The 16,629-nt window shown below is 30.0% G+C and overlaps 1 protein-coding gene across 1 annotated transcript; it reads left to right on the forward strand.

The window, feature by feature from the left end:
- Window positions 1–4,593: 4,593 nt before the first annotated feature.
- LOC143922877 (uncharacterized) lies at window positions 4,594–15,754 on the forward strand. Its single transcript, XM_077446268.1, has 3 exons — window positions 4,594–4,743; window positions 10,374–10,544; window positions 13,817–15,754. The coding sequence occupies exons 2-3, from the start codon at window positions 10,390–10,392 to the stop codon at window positions 14,739–14,741; spliced, it is 1,080 nt and encodes a 359-aa protein (XP_077302394.1). The 5' UTR covers window positions 4,594–4,743; window positions 10,374–10,389; the 3' UTR covers window positions 14,742–15,754.
- The last annotated feature ends 875 nt before the right edge of the window (window positions 15,755–16,629 follow it).

Genomic DNA, 16,629 nt, shown 5'->3' on the forward strand with positions numbered 1-16,629 from the left:
GAGCGTAGGAAATTTTCCGGTACGGATGCACACATGTATGCATTTACGTACATATTATATATATAAATACCGCGTCCCAGGGGTTGGAAAATGCTCTGCGGCAGAACTGGGCAATCCATCGACTGTTTAAATAACTGTAAAAATAAGACTTACTTTGATGCGACTTTATGCATCACGAAAATTTTTATGCTGAAATATAACACGCAAATAAAATATCCCCCACCTTCTCCCTCCCCCCCTCATCCAACGCCAACTCTCCTCCTCCCCTATCACTCCACCTCCTTTTTTTGAGAACTCTTCACAAATCTAACTTGTTTCTTACATGAAGTGTGTAGCGGATTTTCCGTAAGGCAGATTTACTTCTAAATTGTGTAATATAATTTCCATTACAAAGTATTTTATATGTTGTTATATTTACCTGCATATGTACATATGTATTATGCTAAATAATTTCCAAGTGAATGAAGATTGAAAAAAAATCATAATTTATTAATTAAAGTCGAACCGATCTACACAGCATGATACTTACATACATACTATCGCATTCACCCCCCACTCGACTCACTATAGCCAACTACATTTCGTTTCAGTTTCATATTGCATTTTGGTCAAGAAATACAACATTATCAGTGTGTCGGCAGAATATGACATTTATTTTTTGTTAGTTTTGAGTTCTTGTTTCGCGTTTTAAAATATTTACATTAATTACATTTTTATATTAAAAAATAAGTAAGTTTTTGATACTATTTTTATTTTATTTGTGGAATACGTATATATTTTATATAAATGGAAATTTATATTTTTTAGACGATAAAAGTAATTGTCAACGTCATGTTATGGACAGCAATAATTACAGTAATATTATTAAAGAGCTTGCATGGAATTGTATTGTAATAATATTATATATGTAGTTAAATAATAATAATCGAGATGATACATATACAATGTATAAACTCGAATTTGCAATAGATAAATAAGATATATTTTTTGTATAAACAATAATACACAAAAGAAACAAAAAAAACATTTTCATATATGAACGTACTTATTTTATTTATTTAATTTTAAAAACAGAAAGGTTATTATATATCTTATCATCGATTATATATTAATCACGATTATAGGTGCCCAAAGCGATACCTATGGTCAAACTTTCGTACCAAATACCATCATTATACTGTAGAAATAATCGTCCCCAAGTTATGAGTAAATATTTTTAACACCGGTAATCTGTTTACCCAAAGTTTCGTTGTGGTTAAATATAATTAGTGGTGTAGTCGGGCACTTTGATTGATATAAAAATTGTTTTTCGAATACAATTAAAAAAATTTTCGACTAAAATTTCACATAAAATTTTGTATTCCAAATATTGTGAGCAGACTCTCGTTCTAACACTCGATGACCACAATCGAATAGTAATCTGAGCACATTCAAAACTTAAAAGACGTATAATGAAATTTATTGGCTTTTTTTTATCTAAAACCACCCAAAACTTCGAAAGAAAACATTCTTTGAACTATTGACCATATGCACTTGAGGATAGATAAAATAATGAGGGAACTCGGCTTAAATGAATAGTCATCTCTAAATTCACATGTTAAAATTTGATAGTTTTTTGACATACATATGTATGTATGTACTACATGTTTTAATATTGCTAAAAGGAAATGTTGCTGTTGACACACAAACACGGGTTTTGCAAAATCAAAGATGCTGAAGAAGATGCATTATGGAAGTTTTTATAAAATATAAGAAAATACATCATAATTTAACAACAAGTAAAATCAAATAATAATTAAAAATATTTGTTAATAATTATTTGATTTTTTTTATAAATATTTGAACTACCAATATTAGGATACAATTTTTTTTTTAGTAACGAACTGGGGGGGGGGGTCGTAAAAATTAAACATCGACCTGGTTCTTTTTTATTTAGCACTACACCACTGAATATAATTAACCTTAATTTATTTTATACATTATTTTCCCTGGATATTTCGGCAAGTTCAATATATAAAATGTTAATACGGTATTGGAATTCCGTCTAGTCCTCTATTGTTTTCAACCTGTAAAATGTACAAAATTGTTGTTGTACATTTTTTTGATAATTGAATTATAAAAAAAAATGTATTTGAAGCACTGAAGCGGAGGGTTGGGTATAAATCTGAGGCGAATTTCCCTTCTTCACACTTTTGACTCCATTCAAAAATAAGTTGTTCACCCCTGTCCTGGGGAGAGACCGTATAAAAGCGCATTACCGAGATTCTTCTTGTGTTCCCCTTAATTGCCGGTTCGGATATCCTGAATGAGGTCTCGCGGTTATTATATTTTTCCCCCGGAACGACGAAATGACCATCGACGTTTGATTCAAGTGTGAACTCCCATTGAGAAGAGAACAAAAAGAAACTCAAAATACGTACATATAATTCAACGGATGAAATGTTTTCGGGAATAAAATTCAGAGAGCAATTACATATGTACGTACATACATACATACACAAATTTATATGTCGATGCTTAAATTTAACAATCATTTAAATGGCTTACTATCATAAGTACTTACAACTAAGCTGCTTTAAACTTACTATCAGCTATCACTAATGTAGTTTACTCATTTTAATAATATGCTAAGCAGAAACATTCTACTTCATCAAGAAACCTACGAGAGTCGTTGCATTTGGTGCAAATTTTACACAATAAAGGGACCGATAAATCAATGGGTATTGGAATCGCACAAAAAAAAGTTTTTCTTGACAAGGGTGATATCAAATGGAGAATAAAAAGATATATTCATATGTTTCCACATAGGGCAAGTGTATGAGGTAATACGTATTAATGATTCATTTTCAGTGTGATTACTGTTTCGTATGGAATACTTTTCAGAAAAGTGCCTTTGTGTTGTTTCAATGGGGGATCTAAATCTTGAACGTTCACTCTTATCATTTCATCATATTGTTCGAAATACGAATGTAAGTTTTTAAATTGCCTTTAAAATAAGTGCGCATGCAACAGTTACATTCAAAAGTGTGATTAAATCCCTATCGATATTAATCAAATATTATTTATTTCTAATAAAAGGGGACGTTCCCCAAATATTGATGTGTTCCATGGCCCCAAAAAATCTTAGAACCTAATTAATTAATGCAATTGTTTCTTAAGTTAGACATTTTGAAAGATTTTTCAATAAAAAACCTAGGGATTGCAATTTACCGTCAAATTTCATAAACCAGTATATGTACATACGTTTATTTATTTTTCCTACTACCGGTATATCGGTATTTACCGATAGATAATAAAAAATAATTTTTCGTTGATTAGATAACAGTACATATGTATATGGTTACCTTTCATTAGAACGTTAACCTAGATTGAATCTTAAATAATTAAAAAGAAAAAAGGTGAATAATGTCACATAAATGCATTGAAGTAAATTAATCAATCATATTTATTTATTTCAAGTTTGACTATTTGAAAGTTTCGACCATTATTGAAACACCCGTCTGATCGCATTTATTACGATTTGGTGAGTCTGTGTTGCTAGTGAATTTATCAATTTGAAAATGCCACATTTAATACTGAAAATAAACAAAATCCATACAACCTAATCCACAGTATGTACGCCATTTGCATCGATTTTTAATGTAACATTATGCAATAATATGTATGTACTTAATTCACGATAAAATAGCTATCGGTAGATGTCGGTAAATTTTTAAATTTGAAATTTACCGGCTTTCACCGATGGCGCAATTTTGACGATTTACCGCTAAAATGGTATACCGGTATTGCAATCCTTAATATAACCGTTTGAATACCCTTAATTTTCCCTTGGCTTACTTTGCATCTTTTTTATTACATTATTACATTATTGTCATTAGAAATTAAGCTATTGAGCTATTTCTTAAAATAAATAAATAACTTATTACCCATTAAAAAAAAATACTATAGCCGTTTTTATACTGCCCTAATAATCATATGTATGTAGATACATTTATGCTAAATTGAATACCTTATTCAATTTAGCAAAAACAATCATTATTAAAAATTCGGTCGCCAGACATTTTTATATAATAGTATTTAATTTAAAAACTAAAAGTATCATATTATTAATCTCATTGAATGTATTCATATATATATATATTATTGGAATGTAATCTATTGACAAAATTGATATGAAAAAATACATTGTATGTGTACATATATCGTAGCATTAGCTGCTTTCATTTGTAACTAAAGTATGTTTTATAAGAGTTTTTATTTTGTTAGAGCCCGTTTTTATGAAAATTGGATGACACCATTGATTTAAAACATGCAAAATAATAAAAATCTAAGCATTGAGCGTAATCAAATAATAACTCGTAGAGCGTATGTACTTATGTATGGTTCGCTTGAGCGATTGATTTATGCCCAGTTACCATTTATATGGGTAAAAATGTGTCGAATATTCGAAACGGGGGCTTGGTTCACCGTTGAATCGAACAAAGTTTCCGCATTGTGGCGATACGACGATCGCACAAAGGGAAAATTCAGTTTTCCGACTAACGAACGTGTATGAATACGAGAGACCGCTATTCACGGTGACTCGTCGGTTCATTTGCCCGCGAACCGTTTGCACGATCGCACGCGTTCGCTCGTTATAACGAAATTTACATCTACGCGTTATAAGAGAAAGTGAAAAAATAAAATAAAAAAGATGATTTCGAGCCAAACAACTTGTCAGGATTTAGGAAGAGAACGATCATGGTAAATCGAATGAAAGATAAATAAATGCACCAAACCACTCGCTTATAATTACACTCGCTCACATATTTCAATCGAGTTTTATTCAACTCGATTTGATAAATTTTGCAATTATAGTTTCATTAATATAATACCTTATTTTAAATTTTGTTGTATTGTATTTTATTTGAAAATTTTCGATTTCTTAAAAACGTCTTCATCCATACTGGGCTCAACGCCTATTTAATCACAATAACTTTCAAAAAAATCCTCTCACCATTTTAAAAGCGTGAAAAAAAATTATGAATTGAAATTAAACACCTAAGCATACATGTATTTTATTAAAATATTAATAAAAAAAATTGGCTTCAATCGAACATTCAAATAAAAAATTGTAAAATGTGCTGTTTTTTTCAAAAACTCGATTCAAAAACTGTATCAAATAATGTAAAAAAAAGCTTTATTAAAAAAATAAAATACCTTATTATTTATTTATGAGTAGGCGTATTAAAAATTGATTTGAGGTATTTACAAATTCACTTCATTCAAATAATTATTTTCAATACATGTTTATACAAATAAAACTTTCTTTATTTTTAATTGCTTATTTTCTTTGTATATATACAAAAATTCATATATATATATGTATTTATATATATATATACATATTTGTTTCATATTTATGCTAGTTTTATTTTTTTTGTGACGACTTTGAATTACTCTGTAATGTCACAATGGCAAAATTGTAATAAATAAAATAAATATGAATTATCGATGCATTTAAAGCCTCGTTCTTAGTAGTTGAAGGGATTGAGAATATTTTCTTTAATAAAAAATACACTTCACTCAGTATTAAAGTTAGCGTAGTTTCTCAACCGTTTATGTGTGAAATCAATAAATAAATTTCGATCCAATTTATACTTTATGTACATACATACATACACATTCGTTTTATTAGGGCTGCTTTTGTATACACATCTATGTACTTGTATTATTCAATTTTCAATAGAATGAAATGGCAATTTTTTATTAAAAAGAAAAATCGAACAATTATTTACTTTCAGTAAAAACATATACGTTATCGAAATTAATGTTTCAACGTTCCGATTTATTTCGATAAAATTTGAATGTTTACAAAATGTCAACGTCAATATCAAATAAATATATCAAAAATAAAATTATCATCGTTTGTACACTGTATTCTAATTAACTGTGAGATATTGTATTGAATAATTTTATGGATACATGTAGTACATATATCTAGATATTTTATAGAGCGTTTTCATACAATTTTTTTGTTATCATCGTGCATTTCAATGTCAAATTTGTGAAGATCACATTTTTGTTCTAACAATGAAAGTCGCTCCAGAATTGAGTGTCACGTCAAGCATCATCAACGTTTGGGAATCTATGCGGGCAACCATGCGTACGGGCTTCGCTGCAGTTTCCCATGCAATTTCTTCACGAAAGATGCATCTCTAGCGCAGCTGGCTCACCCACCTGTCGCCCAAAATGCATCATCTGCAGTCGATCTGCCACAATGCACCGTGACACCGAATCCATCCTAGATCGCAAACACGCACACATACATTCCTAGACAATAAAAAAAACCTAACATTATATATAAATAAAAAACAATTTGATTTTACTTAGGTATAAAATATATAATATAGACGTTACTGTGAAATTATAATTACACTGACGCTTTAGTGAACTCATGTCAGATACGCGTTCACTAGGTATACATATGTATGTAGTTTTATTTTCACTACGGAAATTACATATCCACGGCAATTGAATAGTGAAATTATCATTTTTGAAAATTGAGTGATAGTACAATATAAACTTTACATTATTTTACAGAATACTTCACAAATAAATAATGAATTGATATCTCGTAGGCTGTAAAATCAAGTTTCTGATTACGATGACTCGAATAACGCTTTTACATTTCACCCTAAATTATTTTACTATTGGATAACTCTAATTAAAATAAAGTAAAAAAATAATAATGTAAAAATTCATTAAATAATCTAAATAGCCGAAATAGCTTTTTGTTAATAAACAAACAAACTTGAACAATGTTATATGATGTATCCCTGAAAATATTTCTAAGGATGATGCAGTGTTTAGTATACATAGGCTTCCGATTTTATTTGATAGCTTTTAATTTTAAATTCTTATAAATTTTGTACTTTAATCACGAAAATACTTCATTTTCATATATTTTTGCACTAATTTCATTCGCTTCTCTAACCAGTAAATTTGAAATAACATATATTGTTAGATCCAAGCATATATTAAAATTTCATACACTAATGAAATTTTAATATAACTGACAGTAAAAATTTCACTTTAACGTATGTATTATATATATATATATATATATATATATATATATATATACATATAATACATACAAGAGTAGTTTTTAAATCTCAAACACAAAACGACTATTAAAATCTGCAGCTAGAAGCTAGTTTTATCATTTTTTTAATATTAGAACGAATCGTTTATATCAGCTTTCTTTTATTTATTACTACATACATACATATATTCGTAGGGGTGTATATAATGCCTTCTTTAAACTTGATATAAATTCAAGATTATCTCTCACATAAAAATAGTAGTTATATGATTGAATAGAATACTGATCACCTTTTATAACAACAATAATAAATTCAATTAGGTTCGATGGCGATCAGTCCGCAATATTATGCCGAAGTCATTTTACTACCTATATAATTAATAAAACGATTGTTAATTCAAATGATGTTCCCAAAGAAAATATACAAAACAGGGATAAAATAAACGAAACTTTAATATAATCATATAATATTTACGATAAATCCTAACTACATTTGTAAGGTGAATTCATTTTGAACACATTTCAAATATATTTTTTCGACTAGTTAATAATTGATTTACATTTTTTTGTATCTTAAAATGTTTATACAGATTGCTTGTAGATAGAATGTCATTTTTTGTTTTATCTGAGCTAGAAACCGTTTCAAAGTTGCGAAACGGCAAATCATAAGTATGTAACGTTCAACGCATAGTTCTCGTATGAGTGCCCTCGAAAAAATATTTTTAAGCATCAGAGGGTTGTCAATATGGCTTCTATTATTTTTACAAGATATAAAAACCACCATGGTGGTTTTCAGCAACCCCTTGAAGCGAATGCACAAGTAAGTGCATAACGCCTAGGGAGAAGGAGAGAGAGAGAGCCGAGTCAATATTGACACGAGGTGGTACACATTATATTATATCCTTAACTTTCCTCCAGGTAGAATGCACATGTTCACCGGTGCATCCGATGCACAAACTCTCCTAGCTTCTCTATGTATTGTTGGCACTTTTCTTATTATTATTACATTTTGCGCAGAATAGATGAACGTTCTCTTTTGATGACGCTTTTGAAAGGGACCACGAATTTTTTCGCACGAATCTACGGTTCGCCAAGTCGTCGGCTTTAGGAATCGTCAACCTTTGGCTCGAATTCAATTAAATCGTACCACCGTGAGATTAGACGTGCATTTTTACAAGCGCCGTGCACGTAATGCAATTTTTTGATGGGTTCAATTTATTTTTATTGTCGTAGGAAGGCTCGATTTCCGTTGTGTTTCGTTATCTATTATATGTATGTAAGGCCTTGGTATCTTAATACGGCATCTCCACCAGAGTAAATTCGATTGATTGGTATTGGAAAGCTTTTATAATGCTCCAACTATAGATAGGAAATCGTGTATTTAAAATGTGTCGGTGATACCCGGCGTTGCTCAGACGAAACTCTTATAAATCTATATATGTATGTATATAAGATTGTATACCAAATTTGGTGGCCCTAAGTTGAAGACTGATTTTTTATTGCCGAAAAACAACACAGATAAGATATGATATTGGAATTTGTCTAGTTGGGAAATGAAAGAATGTTTTGAATTGTTCAATCCGTACACTTTCTGTTTGTTTATTTGTGGTTACTATTCAAAATTTTACCATACTAAAATCATCATTATTATTTGCATTGCTGGATGAAAGCCTATCAATCATTACATTCATCATCTCATTTGTGAACTATATATCTTTTGCCTATTCTTCTAATTATTTTAAAATCTTCACTTGCACATTATATTAAAAAAAAATACCTCTGACTTACAAATGTACATATATTTTCGATTTTTACCTCTACTATATGACGCTTCATACACATTTGGGTGCATTGGATTTCGTGCAACATTTTGACATTCAATGACCAAGTTTTATATCCATACCTAATTAGTGACAAAACACATCGAACAAAAATTCTCATTTTCAAAAACAAAACCTACTTTTTTTTCATTTTAAATCATCACATATAATATTAAATTTTATAAATGGAAAAAAAATCTTAGACAAACGACAATAGAAAGCATGTATTTTTATTTAGTCTAAATCATTTATTTCTTTAACAGAACACTAGTCAAACCAAATTATACACGACGTAGTGTCATTTAGTAATAGATTTGACACCACGTGTGATGCTTAACCTTAAAACGAATATGATTCAATTAAAATGAAATGGTTTCACATCCCTGCGTGCACCTGAGGGTCTTCTAGTAATCGTATTGTGTACCTCGTAGATTCCTGTGCTCATTTATCTCATGCAATTTTGATGCATATGCGTTACCTGATGCAGCCACCCCTGAAAGTAATTATGTCAAGGGAATTTTAACCCCTCCCCTACTATAAATATATATATAATATGAAACGCGAGCTTTAGAAAATATACGGAGCGAAAATCTTCTATCTACTGATTTTCATTGTATTTAATAAATACCTACTAATATAATTGTTAATACTAAAGCTATCATCGATTCAAATGTAATATATATTTTCAACGATATTCAATTTGATTTTTTTTTCAAAAGCTATCTATCTATCTACCTATGCAAGTGCAGGTTTGTAGAAATTAGACATCCGCCATTAGTTTTGCTTTTTTTTTCTCAACTTCGAATTCCACGAAAACGCATTGTGCGTCTCTACCCCCAACCATGAAATATTTGTTCACGATGTTGCCAAACGTCAGCGCTTCCCAATCGATAGATCAATGTCTGCACTATAATTATACAAGAAAATTTATTACTATTTCATTTTTTTTAATTTACCTCTAAAAAATTAGAAATTGCAAATAAATTTAATTTATATAATTATAGCTTGAAATTAAACATTGTTAAATACGCAGATATTAAATTTTGAAATGCTTACTTTGAGGTTTTATTATTTATGTATGTGTACGCGAAGTGAAAACAATTCTAAATGCGTACTTACATTTTATTATGCGTGAGTATTTTGCAACAGGTGTTATTTAAAACTTTTGACAAGACAATGTTCGCATCATTCACACGAATTTCGCAAATTATTTTTAGTGACATCTATGTAAGTGAGATGAAACTTTTGTTGCGAAGGTTCCAACTTTTATATGCATATGTTTATGAAATTATATTTATAATATTTTGCAACTTCTTAAGCGGTTCAATTGTACATTAACCAATAGTCTGTCATTTATTTAAATTTTTTATGCACGTATTACTTTTTTTTAATTTTTGCAAATTTTATATCAATTTTTTGTTGGATTTTTTTTTAATATTAGATTCAACTGTTTCATTTAATTTCAGACAAGTGAAACATCGAATGATGAAGTGCTTTCGAGTGAAATTGACTGACAGAAGGGACGTGGCGGCGCCAGTTACTGGAAGACGAGGAAGTCCTCGCCATTATTGCCAAAGACGACTGGCGAATTGTTCACTGGACGAACAAGAATGGCTTAAAAGATACACCCCTGAACGGTAAAATGCTGCAAAATCGAAATTCTGCAGCATGTGGAACGTTATAGCGAGCGAAAATAAATCAAAAGTATTATTTTAGCGATAGCAATTCGAAGGCGAAGTATCCATAGCGCGAGATCGTAAACCCATTTGGTATATAAAAATATAATACAAGTACAGTAAAACTTCGATTTAAACTTTTTCGTATTATAATACATATATTCAGATATTCACATACAAAACTATAGTATAACATACATTTAAATATTAATATAAATATAAATATATATATATATATATATATATATATATATATATATATATATATATATATATATATATATATATATATATATATATATATATATATATATTAATATTTTAATACAATAATGCTATGATAAGTCAATTCTTTTCATAATAATGTATGTAATCAGTGTGCAATGCAGTATCTATTTTAAATACATTTTTTAATAGCTGAAAAACCACATCATTCCTATGCTTTGTGGTGCTTTCCAAAAGGTCATTTAATTGTTGTATATTTAATAATATATTGTTGCAATCCAGAGCCATAAATTTTGTATGTTTAAGTTTGCGAAAAACACTCATAAATGCCAAAAAAAAAAGTTTTGCAAAAAATGTTCGCGTTTCCACTTTTAAATAATGATATATTTTTTCAATGATAAGTTTTAGACGAATGGACAAAATTTTCGACTGTGATGCATTTTTTTGGTGTCAAATTCGATTTGGAAAATGAAGTAGAATCATGTACATAAATAAATAGTTTTTCCTAAAATTAATAAAAACCTATGTATTATATTAAAGAGCTAAAAGGTATCAATATTCGAAAAGTTCAGTTTGGAAAATTCTAATTAAGAAATTTTCAAGTATTTTCAAGTAACAGCAACGCTTAAAGCCTTGTACACACTCACACAACAATCGTCAGCATTCAGACATAAAGAAACATAAATTTAATCCAGAGCGAATAATAGTGAATTAATGAAAAAATGCAGGCGTTTACTTTTTTCATTTTTTATAATACATGGACTGATTCGATTAATTATTATAATTTATCAATTATTTTATTTCATCCAAACTACAATAAAATATATTTATATTTATAACGATTATGTTCATATTTACATACATCCTGATTGATTTAAAAATCGAATAGTAACCCGATTGAAATCGCATTAAAATTTGCTCGCAAATCAAAAACTTTCAAAATTGCCGCCATTATGTCACGATTATGACTAAAAATTTCGCACTATAAAACTTTATCGCAACAATCGGCATTTACCAAAATTTTATCATTTTATAATTTACACAAACACACACATGCATCGTAAACCTTTTACAACTTAAACGCGGAACTTTCGCGAAATGCCAAAAAACTAAAAATGCGTGTAATGCTTTTACGACACACAATTTATCATAAATAACGTTTCCTTTGTCTAAATTGCGCATCAACACGCCATACTTTTCATGTCGCATAAGTAATTGCTAAAAATAGATTTTATTTTTCATATATTGTACTGACATTATATTACATATATACATATGTATATTATAAGGGAGTATATTCAATAATTATATCATGTTATAATTTACATATTTTCGATTTGACGTCTTTGTTGGCTGAAGATTTAATTGAATTACAATTTGCGAATAATTTTCATCCTGCTCATTTGTTTTCAATTACATATTATATATATTTTAATTATATATATATATATATATATATATATATATATATATATATATATATATATATATATATATATATATATATATATATATATATATACACATATACATATATATATATATATATATATATATATATATATATATATATATTTTTTTTTTTTTTTGCTGCTGGATTTAACACTTCTTTAGATGAGAGTTTCCTCCATCTTACCATATGTATACTACGTATTTTATTTGGTTTATGCTTGGCATCTACATATTTTACCATCTACATACATATAACCTTCCGGATATCATTTTCTTTGTCTAGCTACATATATGTCCTGCTCATTGCCACTGATCCTTTCACTTATTCCGTAAAATTCGTCATCTTAGTCATGGGTCTTAGATTTCTTTTTGTTATTCCATGTATACATCCATATTTATTTATGTGATAATACATACATAAATATTCAACATTGAACACATTCATTAGTCATTTATTATTAGTAAAAGAACGCGTTGATCAATTTCTCTCTTCAGTCATACTGCAATAGACATTTCATTCATTTTCATTCTTCCAAAGTAACCCTCTCTTGCTTCATATATACATAATATAAGAACCGTCTACTTATCTTAGGAGTTATTATGAATCGATCGAATTAAGCACAAATAATAGATGAGATTCAAAATTCAGATCAAATTTTATAATGTTTTAAAATAGGATTAAATACCTAAAATATTCGCCATTATATCAAACATGGCTTTCCCGAATGTAATTTCATTTATTTGGTTTTTATAATATACTTACATAGAAGCAAATCTACAAAATTTAATGGAAGTATAGAAAAATGTATCATACAAGGTGATATTATTTCCCATAACGTATTTGAAGACTATGTAGGAATTGAAGAGTTCTGTGGTTAAATTCAACGCTATCTTTCTCCAACGAGTTTTCTCCATGACTATCTGGGATAATGGTAACAAAAGAGTCTAAAAGGACACAAAGAAGGCTAAAAGTAAATCGAAATATGGAGAGTGTGAGTATTGAGTCGGTTCTTCTAGGAAAATAATGAAAATATAATACGATCAACTGAAAACACCATTGTTATGCACAGGACTGTTAAATGAATCTATTATAGTGAAATAAAAAAGGAACATGAGAAGGTATAATAGCTTCTTATATGAAGTTAATATGATATGAGAGTAAATGAGAGTGAAAAAAGTAGCTTTACCACTGTTTTAATGAGTTGTAAAGAGACGTATAGACAGCTGTCATCGCTACGATCTGATACAAGATTCCAATGTAAATTTTAATGAGTTCGTTAATGTGATTAAACTCTTCTAGCTTCATGTCAGAGACATTAGCTTACGTCAAAAATCAGATTACAATTTCTTGACTCATTCTTGAAAAATTTCAACACTTAATGAATTGCGTGTCAATCATATACATATGTAGCCAGTTTGATTGTAATAGCTTGGCGATGCGTTTATACTAGTTTTATCTCCTTTTTATTAAATACACATATTTTTATTTATTGTTCCACAACTGTGTCGCAAACTCTTAATACTTGATTGTATATATTGAATATTTTATTTTGTAGCTACCATTTGGAAGCATTCGGCCTGGACACGGAGAGGAACGAGACCGAATCCCGTCCAGTCACACCATCTTCGGTGTCCGATTCCGAAATATACACCATAACCGCGTCGAAGAACGTATTCAGACCAGCTTTTCTCACCATAACAAACCTGGACTTTCCCCAAGAGACGGGCCACGAGGCCGACACCAAAGCGCACTCTAAGAAACGAGCTCGCTATAAGACAATACCGAAAAATTGCTCGGCATACGTGCACAGAATGTTCGTGAAGAGCGAATACCTACCCATGGACGATGACACGAGAGCTTCCAGTCGAGCTTCCACAGACTATGACGAGTACGAGTTCGAGGAATACTTGAGAGAGTTCAACATACCCGATGACTCATCCGAGTGCTCTCTGTTCGGCTCCGGCGAGGAGGAAGACACCTTCAGAAAACACCCGAGGACAATTCTGGAGAAGTGCATCGACGAAGACGAGCAAACACCAGTGGCAAAGCCGCAGGAAGAGCCAATAGTAACCAAAACAGTTCAAAACCCTGCAAAAGAACCGAACATATCCAACCACCATCACAAGAAAGAGAAACGCAAGAGTCTCACGCTTTCGAGGATACCCAGTCCCGAAACGGTGCAGGTGATCAGGATCGACGTCATCACTGGATATCCCATAGACAGTGACAATTCTGTCTTGTCAGGTCTGACAGATCACACGGACAGGGCCAGTTCTATCGAGAGCTACGGGTATGAGAGTTGCCAACGGTCAGCGACGACTCATGATCATGCCACACAAACTGTGCCGATGATTGAGGAGAGTGTTCTGGAAGGTTTCCAAGGAGGAAGGAGTCGTCAGCTGGTCGAATGCGATCATCTATTGTATTGCAAGTCGCTAAATTTGACGGACAGGTTGGCGAATACGAATCACAAATCGTGATCATCAGTAATTGAGCTTTGAAGTTAATTTTTTTTCGGTGCTTTAACTGTGATCTCACATAGAGAAAATAGTATACCGTCATTCTAGAACTCACAACATTTTAGCATTATTGAAGGTTTTGTCAACTCAGAAATGAGGTTGACAGTAGTATAATCGCTCGCTGTGAAAGGTTTCGTAGTCGGAGATTTAGGGCGAAAACACACTGAGTGGTACGTGGTATGTGTTTTTTTAGATACTTTTAAACATGAGAAAAACGCAGCACCCCTAATCCATATATGTACATGGTACACAGTCTAAAAAATCACCCCTTGAAGTGTTTCCGGTGATATTTTATCCTTGTATTTATCCTTCCTTGACAGTGATCGATAACGGAGAATCCCATATTTGAAGAAATGAAGGAGAAACTTTTCGGTTGTATGTATATGGATATGCATACACATGCGACCCCACAAATATATGCATTCTGTACGTGCAAATACACCCGAATTCGGTTTGGAGAACACCCACTTTACATGTGGGGACACCCACTTTACATGTGACGTCCCATACCACTCAGTGTGATTTCGCCCTTATTCGTCTTTAAAGTGTTTAAAATGTATATTACAATCGAAATTATGTCTGATAATGAGTGTATTATTGTTTATATAATAATATGTAGCTTATTAACATATATGTAATTACGTATATGTTTGTATGTATGTATGTATGTATGTGTGGTATTGATTTATGGAAGTTAAACTACTGATATTACGAATATTTTGAATCAAGTTTGATTTACATAAATGTATGTATGTACATATATTGATATTTAAGAAATGCTTTTCATTCCATTAAAATATTTGTACGGTTTTCTATTTCATAGATAATAATTAATTCGCCTTAATATTTTTACTCGCCATTGTTATTTGTAAAATTTTGTAAATAAATTCATTGCATTTGTCATTTTTTTTTAAAACATATTCTCGATCATTTGTAATAATAATTAAAAATAAACAACAAAAATTTCGTTTTGTGATGTGTGTCATATTATATATAAAAGCCCATGTAATATTTTTCTATATATGTATGTACATATTATACATACATATATTGTTGGTTAGAGTTCGTGCGTCGTTCACTTTCGATACGATTCGTTAGCTACAAAAGCGGAAAAGTGGATAAAATCGAGAATATTCTAATTTTACTGCATGTACTTATCTCAGTACACACATTTCAGTAATATATATGTATACTGTATAAATTGTCTTAAATTTGCTAGCTGATTTTCAAACATCTTATATATTTTATTTACATATGAGCATGGCTAAGAGGAAGTGTGAAATATAACTTAATTATATTTAATGTTTAAAAGGTGAGTGGTTTATGTCTATAAACTGTCAAAATGATCATTTAAATTAACAGCCAGGACTTTTTTCAATCATTCATCCTTATTTACATTTACATACATTTGTGTGTTTATAAATAGTTCTTGATTTACTGAAAGTCAAAACATATGCCCTTCGAATTACATAGTTCAGATTTTTCATTGACATTAATTTTGAAATGCATTATTTTTCTTATTATTTTTTTTAATGTGAACACCATTCGAATATGTTTGAATATTGGCGACTGTGTTGCGATAATCTTCAATATTTTTTATGTTTAAATTAAAAATGAAAAAGAACAAACAAATTGATATGAGAATGATAGATAATATGACTTCACACATTAGAAGAAAATACTATTATATGAGCCGTTATATTTGAAAGTGGTGGAAGTCAAATTTTCAGTTCCAAAAACATAATTTCTGTTTAACTTGATTTACAAATTAATATCACTTCTTTTAATTCGGTATGACCAGAATCTGAGAAAAGCAGAGTAAACATATTATAGGCCACTAGTATTTTTA

Source organism: Arctopsyche grandis, chromosome 2, assembly GCF_051622035.1.
Source record: "Arctopsyche grandis isolate Sample6627 chromosome 2, ASM5162203v2, whole genome shotgun sequence".
Taxonomy (NCBI): Eukaryota; Metazoa; Arthropoda; class Insecta; order Trichoptera; family Hydropsychidae; genus Arctopsyche; species Arctopsyche grandis.